The sequence below is a fragment of the Oxyura jamaicensis genome, chromosome 3 (assembly GCF_011077185.1).
Source record: "Oxyura jamaicensis isolate SHBP4307 breed ruddy duck chromosome 3, BPBGC_Ojam_1.0, whole genome shotgun sequence".
NCBI classification, from domain to species: domain Eukaryota; kingdom Metazoa; phylum Chordata; class Aves; order Anseriformes; family Anatidae; genus Oxyura; species Oxyura jamaicensis.
Window position 1 is genome coordinate 81,726,137 of NC_048895.1, and position 9,681 is coordinate 81,735,817.

The window sequence follows — 9,681 nt, forward strand, 5'->3', positions numbered from 1 at the left end:
ATGTGCCTGCTTCTCTGAAAGATCTTCTGCGTGCGGCTTCGTTCTGATTGTTCCTGGTGTGTGTATACGTTTGCGTCTTTGAAATATCAGTGGAAAACTTTCCAGTTATGAATGCATAATGAAAAAGGGCGGTCAGCTTCAGTACGGCCACTAGCAATTGGCTTTTATCCTGCATCAGACTCACCAGATCAAAAGAGTTACCAGCCCTCCTGGTTAAAACAAAGAAGCAAACAAAAAGCCCTGCACCCTTCTAAGGGCACCAAACAGGATTTTTAGCTTTCCTAGCTATGTTGCTGTTTTGTACATCTGTACCAGCTTGATAGTCTTCTGAATGAACTTTTGTCAGACCTGCTAGAATAGGTCAGGACTTCGCAGCTGATGCAGATTTTGAAAAACATGCCTACAAAGGCATTGTTCTGCTGGCTTGTGATGGCCTGCCAACAGCAATAAGAACTATTCTGAAACATCAGCAGTATAATCTATATTTATGCATAGTTACTTGGAGGAAAACAGTTGCTTTTCTATACACTAATTGATGTGGTCTAGACACTACATACACTCTTTTTTCTTTTCTATGATTCTTTTTGTTTGGGTACAGTCATCTGTACTTCGCAAATGAACAGGAAGAGCAGTGGGGATGTTCATGCCTCTGGTTGTGGATATTGTTCGTAATCACGCTATTGTTTTTATAAACTTCTCACCTGTACTGGAATGTATGGGTGTATGTGTGTGGATGCACTTACTAGCAGCTGAATAACTGTTCTGTCTGTCAGGCACTTTATGTAAGTACTCATTTTGTTAGCTTTTCCCATTGAAGTACAATAGATAGCCTGTTGTACAGGAGATTACTTCGCTTGTTCTCAGTACAGGCCTTTTATGTTTCACTCTCTACAAGAGCTTGTACCATTATGTTGGAACTTCCCCCTTGAAAGCACTTCAAGAATATTTCAGAGCTGTAATCACAGTTACTGTTTGATCTTAAAGATCTGACTAAGGATAACATCGGAGTCTTGCTTTTTTAGTGTAATTACAATAGTGAGCGTTATATCATGTCTCAAATACTAAAGTGAGCAGAAATATTACAAAGCAAAATCACCTGCTTATCTAAATGAGGAATATAATTTCCAATTTTGTATTGGATATCCAGCTGTACATTTTTCACTTTGCTTTCCTTGGAGTCAAAATCCTGGGAAGGGCAAAACACATTCTGAGCAAAGATGTTATGGCTGCTGCGTCCTTCAGGTGTGCATTGCTAAAGACTGTATAGTAAACAATTATCCTCGAGTAATGCGAAGTATAATTTATAAAAACTGCTCATTGGCTCACTAACTTCAGCGTACGCTGATCTGCTATTGCTTTCTAAAATGCCATTTGCAAAAGCATGAGCTTTCAAAGCTTGACAATGAACATAGAACTGTTGTATTTACAGAGCAAGAAAGATTATCCATGTGCAGAGGTACGTTCAGTATCTGAAATGTATTGCTTTTGGGTTTGGGGTGAAAGTAAAAATAACTTCAGGAAGTCAGAAAGCTTTGCCCAAAGATAGCCTTTACATTTTTTTTTTATATATATATAGTTTACCCACCAGAATTAATCATTTAATTTGGCTTTTGCACTCTCCTGAAACTTTATCTGCTTTGCACAGTGGGCTGCTATGAGTTGGTTCACTATGTCCTGTCTCTGCTAGATTGTGGGGGATATCTAAAAAATAAATGAAGCTCTTTTTTAAGTTACAGTAATTTAACTAAGAATTCAACTACTCCAATGTAGTTTTAGTTTTGAGAAGGCGTATAGACTTCATTTTATACAGGGTTCTTTAAACAACATACCAGGCATACTTTCATACAGGAGGCATGAGTAATTATCTGCTCTTTTTAGGCTTGTTACTTTCTTGGATTCCAGTTGTCAAACATACATTAACTGTATTTGCTCTTTCATGTAATTTATGCAACAAGTTGGTATTGTTTAATTTGAGTGAACTTTGGGAAGCTGATAATGCCAGCAAGTCAACACTTATAAAAGAAAGAGCCTGAAGAAGTGCAAGTCAAAACCTGAATCTTGCCAGATTTCCTAATGTATTTTTTCATAAGACTGCAGACCGTGCTGTTTAGAGACGTGCACGATGCACAGTCTGTTGGGATTTGTATGTTTTATGGCCTTACCTACTACAGGGAGAACAATTTTCTGGAGAATAAACCAAGTACAAGCAAATTGCTAACCGTTCTTTGGAACTATTTTTAATTTGGGAGTGCTACTAACAAATTTGTTAGTAGCAGTCTTCTCAGTCTAGGCAATACTACGATTACACTGCATTTTCTTCTAATACTGAGATACTTTTGTTAGAAGCTTGACACAAACTTTGGAGCTTTCTTTTCATAATACAGTACCATTTTGTATAATTTTTCTTTTACTGATCTTTGGTTCAACAGGTTTGGGGATAAAATAATTTTAAATAAACTCTCGCTGGGTATTTTGAGGTATTGTCAGATGTGAAGAGCCTCAGGTCTCAGAGGACTCTTCCTTTCCAACTGCTGGAGCCCACAGGCTTGGTGGGACTGGGAGGAAAGGATTAGTGCCAGGGGGGCGTGGGACTCCTTAAAGGTTGCAGGGCAGAACATCTTGGCATTTTACAAGCATTATGGTATGCTTTAGGGAAGAACCAAAGACAAGGAAAAGGAGGGATTGTGGTGGGGAACATGGGAAAATAGAAGGATAAAGGAATAAAATAGGAAATGGGATAAATGGAAAGAAACCCAAACTTTGGTAACTTAAAGACACATGAAGTTTCTCGTATAAATAATCAAGCTGGCAATGAAAAATGGGGACTTGTGTGCAAAAAGGTGAGTGTTTTGTCCAGAACCTGTTGTGTTTCAAAATATGAGGCATCAATATATTTTAGGAATGCTCGGATGTTGTAGGGTACTCCTGTAATTTATGGCTGACAGACTCGTACCCTTTATGCCTCTCAGTGACAGAACAGGGTGCATGAAAGGAGCAAGGCCTGTAATAAAGTCTAGATGTGTGAAGGTATTGGGAGCAAAAGGGCCTGTGATTTAATGTCTTGGTTGCACTGCTGCTGCATTTTGAATCATGGGGTTTTGGTTGTCACATATCTTGGCAGCATGTGGTGTACTTTTTATGCTTTCTCCCTTTGGAAAGTGAACAGCTTTTTAAAAAACTTGATATAATGGAAAACTGATTAGTTCTTTGAAAGCTCTGGAAAACAAAGTTACTTCTAATGAAAAACAAACACGCTACAAAAACCTGATGGTTATCCTTTTATTTTTGAATGCAGTGTTTTCCAAGTTATGCTTCTGTTTTTAGCTTTTCAATGATTTATTCAAGAATAATGCAAACCGGTCTGAGAATACAGAAAGACGACAAAATCAGAACTACTTCATGGAAATGCTGGCCGTAGAAGGTGTCTATGACTACTTGATGTATATCGGTAAGAAATGATTTCTTTTAGTTATTCTTTTAAGTTGTATATATATATACTTTCATTATGAAGTTCAGGGTTTTTGGTAAGAAATAAAATTTGTACTAGTCATAACCTAGGCATTGCAGTGTTAACGATACACAGCTTAGGAACATAAGCACTCTTTAAAAAAAAGACATTGCTGTGCTAAAATATTACAATTTATCTCATTATTGTTCAGGGTTTTATCTTTCTGCATCTCAGACTAATTTTATGGGAGTAGTGCCCTTTCTCAGATGTGCCTAGGCTGCTCTGTACACTCTGGAACCAATTTATAAAAGTAGCTTAAAGAATATTCGATAAGCAACGTGGACAATAGTCACTTTTCAGTGCTGTACTACCAAAACTAAAATATCTGCTAGTTCACAGTCTTTTTTTCTTCTTTTGAATAGGTGACTCCTTTATTATCACTATTAGGAGAATCGTATAAATATTTGTTACTGTAACTTTGCAGGTAGGGTAGTTTTCCACATTCCTGACTGGCTGCATCATCTCTTGATGGGAGGAAGAATTCTCTTCAAAAATACCTTGGAACTGTACACAGACTATTACTTGCATTATAAGCTGGAACAGCTATTTCAGGAACACCGTTTGGTTTCCCTGATAACACTGCTGAGAGGTTAGTAACGGTTATGTCTTTGATGTAGAAGTGTGCCTTTAACTTGATAATTGAATTCCCTTCTGTTGTTACATATTAAACTTTGTAATTCCTGACTAGAGCAGTGGAACTTTAAAAATCAAGTGGAACTATAAAAAGATTCCAAAAGTTAGTTGCTGAAAGATGTAAAGTTAGCCGTGTTGCCTGGCAATCATGATTACAGGAATAATAAAAAAAAGTACTGTAAACAGTAATTTGCTGAGGTGTGCAAAGCACAAGAAAAAGAGAAGAAAGGTGTGTTAGTATGTCAGTATGCGAATGGTGCATGCTTTCTTTAAATTAGTTTTTACTTGTGTTGCATTATCATTAATTTTTTGTTGTTGTTCCTTTCATGGTGGTGACTTTTGAGAGGGCTTGAGTGCTTTTGACTTTCAAATAAGGGAAGTGGAAGGAGATTTGAAATAAAAATAAAAGCAAAAACAAAACAACAACAACCAAAACAACACACAAGCTCACAAATGCAGAGAAGTATAATCTGACCACAGTCTGAGCTAAATGAAATGTGGCCAAAGCTCTGGAATCAAGACCATCTCTGTCCATATAAAACCAAGGAAAAATATTGTGAAAGACAAAAAAGACAAGGAGTAAGACTTTCAGAGTCTAAAACCAAAACTGAGTGGCAAATATTTCTGATGAACAATGATTATTTTCATTCTTAGGTAAATCTGAAATTTTGGACAGTTTGAGACAGGGCCGTAGGTAAATACTGCTTATAATTTTGAAAGGGCAAGGAAAATTGCAAGTAAGGAGATTATAACTAACTTAAAGTAGGATTGATCCAAACCTAGAAGATAATGCTTTAAAAATTTGAAAAGAATGGAAACAAATTGGCAAAAGATTATTATCCTTCAAGCAGCTGGGTTATTATGGATTTGATGAGGCTAATGTAATCAAAAGACTATTATCTGGCGAGGCTTACAATTCCCTTCCAGTTAAGATTATACAGAAAAGAAGCTCACCTTTGAAGCCATTATCTAAAACGTTTTCATGCCAGTGATAAAAAGCTGCCTAAAGACAGTTTCTTCAATGTGTCTTTGCTGCAGATGCCGTGTTCTGTGAGAATACTGAACCTCGCTCTCTCCAGGATAAACAGAAGCGGGCAAAGCAGACTTTTGAAGAAATGATGAGATACATTCCAGGTTATTTATTTAATGGCTCTTTATAAGAATACAGTTAACTGTTCAAACATAAGTGCAACCTGAATACGGTAACATTAGCTTTCAAAATTAAATAATTCCCGTGCTGCTGAGGTTTGAGTTGACTAGAATACTTTTAAAGAGTTCAGATCCATCACTTACCTCACTGTTACTGACTAATGTTGTATGTAGTGTAGTCATGCGTGAAAACATAAATGAGAACTTTACAAATGTGCTTAAAACTATTTTTTTTTTCATATTTAGAATGTTTGTGTGGTTTATATTTTATCCAGATGAAGATTGGGTAAAAAAAGGATATTGTGAAGCCACGAGATAAATCTGAACTCTACTTACACCGTATAAACTAGAGAAGAGCGGCCAATGTTCTTGGTTATTCAGGAAGTAATTTCAAAGTTCCAGCTTGTGCATTAAACGGTGTTAGGACAAGAGATGGAAATTTTAGAAGTGTAATAATTATGTAAGTTTGCAGCACTGAAAGATGGGAGTTAAGAAGACGAGGAACCAGACGAGTGTTTTTTTTCTGTTGACTACTTTAGAGGCATAAAACTTGAATTCTCTTTAATTAAAAACATTTTTTTTTATATTGCTGGACTTAAGAAAAATGCCCTCATATGAAATTAGGGAGTTATTTTTAAATCAGCTGAAACTAGTGCAGAGGATGTTACTTTACCAGGTGCTATACAGTAACTACATAGTATAGCTGTTTTGAAGTGCTTTCTAGTGACTTGTGTATTTGTTGGTGGTATTTGGCCTAGATTTAGTCGGCAAGTGCATTGGGGAAGAAGCTAAATACGAAGGCATCAGGCTTCTGTTTGATGGCATGCAACAACCAGTGCTCAACAAACAGGTAACTTGCAACACCTGAGAAGCTTTTCATTGCATTCCTAAAGCAATTAGCATTTCCTAAAGTGAATGAATGGTTATGGCAGAGGACTGACTCATTCAGTGCAATAGACAAAAAGCAATAATGTTGTTGCCCTGGCATATTCTTCATGGTTGGCTGATGCTATTTGCTTTATTTTCTTTCAGTTAACTTACGTTCTACTGGACATTGGGATCCAAGAACTCTTCCCAGAGCTAAGTAAGGTATGTACTAACTCTATTCAAGAGTTGCAGATTTCTTCAAGCTACTATTGCTCATTGCTACATTTTTTTTTCCTGTTGTTCCCTTGTAATAAGTCGAAAATCTGTATTTTACGAATGCATTAAAATCATTGAAATCTGGATTACTTACATTTCTAATAATGAGGTCTCTGCAAATCTGTTTTGGCCCATTCACCTGGCATGCAGTAAGGGTGCCTTTCAGTATTATTGGGCAGAATAATCACTTGCCTGGATCTGCATGCCTTTCTTTGTGATTGCCTCCATTCTATTTCATACATTTTCTGTCTTTAGGAAGTGAGTTCTGTAAACAGAGCTCAGATTGAGCTTCAGCATTTTTCTTAAGGCTATTTAGTAGAAGAGTTTCTTGCCCAAAATTTGGTCACTGGAATGTTAACTTCCACTATCCAGATAAAGGAGAAAGCATTCTGTGTTGTGCAGATTCTATATAAATGCATATCGCTAGGTATGTGATCCATCTCATTTTAAAAAACAAAAAAAACACCTTATTTATCACTTAGATTTTTGTTGCATGAGCCCGGTGTCCGAGAACCACAGGAGTGCCAGCAGTGATTTGTTTTGCATAGTAAACAGAAACAAATGATAAATGTCGGAACAAGCTAGGGCACCTTCTGTTGTTTTCACTGAAAGGAGACCAGCTTAGCCTGTTTAACCTACTTTGTGCATCAGCTCTTAGCTGGCCTATTCATGGCTGTGTTCAAACAGTTAAGAACAAACAAAAGAAGATCCAACCAACCAAGCAGATAAGGAAGTAGCCTAGTGACCTGCGTGCTGCATTGGAAGACCTGACTTAGCCCTGCTGTTTTACTGCACTGAACTGGTTTTGTACCTCAGCAGCTAACAGTGTATCTATAGGAACATTAATTTGTCTTCAGTTAGTGCTGGAAAAAAAAGTTAAAGGCTTTGTGTTAAGTATTTAAATAATCGTTAAAGCATCGGTCATGCCTAGAGGGTGATGATCAGCAGTTTAATTGGAGGCCAGTAACCAGAAGGGTACCCCAGGGATCAATAGAGGAACAACCCCGTGCACCAGCACATGCTGGGGACTGCCCAGCTGGAAAGTAGCTTTGCAGAAAAGGACCTGGGACTCCTGATGGATGCCGAGTGCAGCATGAACTGGCAGTATGCCCATGCTACAAAGAAAGGCAATGGTATTACAGGCCACATTAGGTGGAGCGTTGCCAGTAGGTCAAGGGAGGTGACCCTTCCCCTCTGCTTAGCACTGGTGAGGCCCCACCTGGAGTGCTGGGTCCAGGTCGGGAGCCCCCATTACAAGAGAGACCTGGACAGACTGGAGGGCCACCAAGATGCTGAAGGGACTGGAAGATCTCCAGAGGCCCCTTCCAACTTCAACTGTTCTGCGATTCTGTAACAGTGTATATATTTAATGGGGGAAAAGATTTGTTTCTTTGAAAACAAAACAAGAAAAGGTTATTCAGTTTAAATGGGGATTAAGGTTTTTTACAATTTCTTAATCCATCCTTTCATTCCCTGTAACTGCGTGCCACTGCTTGATTGGTCTGCAGTGTTACAGAAAAACACGTGGCAAGGAGGGGCCTCTGCTGCTACCTTTGGTCCTAGTGAACCACAAGTGTTGAGGCTTGGGCTCTGCATGTCCTGCCTCGCTGAAGCTGATGGTGGGGACAGAGAGAGCATTTGCTGGGCCAGACTTCAGCAGGGGACAGGGAAAGAAGATGCTCCAACCAGGAACTTCAGCAGCTTTCCTGTTTTGGGTGTAGCAAGAGTAAAACAAAAGAAAGGACTGCTCCCATGATGTTTGCCTGTAGGATGCAGCAGTGAGAGTTGTAGGACTGCGTTGGACCAAGTGAAGCAGATGAGGGAGGATCAGCATGAAAAGGCACGTGCAAGGTGGAGAGAAATGATGGGTGGAGGGCAGTGTTTTTCATGTGGAGCCCTCAATTCAAAATATAAGATCACTGCAAGCTGACTGTGAAGCCATTTAGGAAGAAAATAGTTTCCTCCTAACAGCTTTAATTGGCAAGTTTAAAATTAATGGCTGGTTCGTATGGTTAAAATTAATGGCTGGTTCTTAGTTATTAGTCCTATTGGGGAAAAAAATGACCCCAGTGACTTACCTCTGTTGAGCAGACTGGTCTTTCTTGAGTTGCATGATATCAAAGTTTGTTCATAGTTTCAATAAGGAACAGAAAATATTTCAGCTCGGTAAGCATTTAAGGAGAAATCGGAGCTTCCTGGAAGTTTGATTTTGAGCAATGCGCATTCAGCAGGGGCAATAGCAATAGGAGAAACGGGAAAATTTCTGTAAGGGGGGATGTCAACCTACTTCCCGCTCCTGAGATTCATCTTGATTTCATTCTGAAGTCAAATCCTACTACGTGTACCAATGCAGATACAAAGTGGATCACTGTGTTTAATGTCAGCATGCCTAAGTGTACCAGTTGTAACGATAAGAACTGTAAAGCACTTTTATGTTTTGCCTGTGGTACATTAATACAGCTAGTCCCCTGGAATTCTGTTCAGACAGGATAGGAGATAAAAGGTAAGCTGAGAGAGGAGAAGCTTTCCTAGCAGAGCAAGGAAAGAAATCCAGTTGCAGAAATGTGCTAGTGCCACTTCCAGAGCAGAAAATTGCTGCATTAGGAAAAGCATATGTAGCATTTAAGAATGGAGGAGGTGAGAAATTCCAGAGAAGGAATCTACTCTCTTTCAAGTGATAGTATTTAAAACCTGAAGGCTGTAGCCTTCTTTTCTGTTATCTCTATTTCAAGTGGTTGTTTCCAAATATCATTAATCATTGCACATCAGATCAGCCTTTCATATGTAAATATGTGTTATCATAGTTAAGTCTTTTTTGTTTTGATTACTGTTTAACAGGGTCTGAAGGAAGCTAGCTCTGTGTCATGTTGGATGTGAACGCAGGGACCTTGCTGGACACGTGGCGGAAGCATTTGCCGTGCACTAACATAACGGACATGTGATATTTTAACCTTGCATTGTATATTTTCTTGTAAATAACATAAAATCTAAGTTCTAAAAACCTCTTTATGCAATAAAGACATTAAAATTTAATACCAATTACAAGTAAATAACATATCTGTACTTTTTATTTAAATTTACTTAGCTGCTATCAGTAAGCAGATTTGTTTCCCCCAAACCTCCGCATGTGAAAGTACGGGATGATATAACATAGGAGACCAGCCTACATCTTTAGCTTTGCTAAAAGTGTAATAATTGTTGCTTTCCTTTAAGGACACTTAGAAAAATGAATTAGGATCACAGGATTA

General features: G+C 38.3%; 1 protein-coding gene across 2 annotated transcripts in view; it reads left to right on the plus strand.

Annotated features, from left to right (window-relative positions):
* Nucleotides 1-9,483, plus strand: part of SNX14 (sorting nexin 14) — a 53,893-nt gene extending 44,410 nt beyond the window's left edge. For both annotated transcript variants that reach the window (XM_035322763.1, XM_035322764.1), the window contains 6 exons: nucleotides 3,325-3,448; nucleotides 3,933-4,097; nucleotides 5,180-5,275; nucleotides 6,049-6,140; nucleotides 6,323-6,379; nucleotides 9,272-9,483. In XM_035322763.1, coding sequence (XP_035178654.1) covers nucleotides 3,325-3,448; nucleotides 3,933-4,097; nucleotides 5,180-5,275; nucleotides 6,049-6,140; nucleotides 6,323-6,379; nucleotides 9,272-9,310 — 573 coding nt within the window. In that variant the 3' untranslated portion in view covers nucleotides 9,311-9,483. The remainder of the gene's footprint in view (nucleotides 1-3,324; nucleotides 3,449-3,932; nucleotides 4,098-5,179; nucleotides 5,276-6,048; nucleotides 6,141-6,322; nucleotides 6,380-9,271) is intronic.
* Nucleotides 9,484-9,681: the final 198 nt, after the last annotated feature.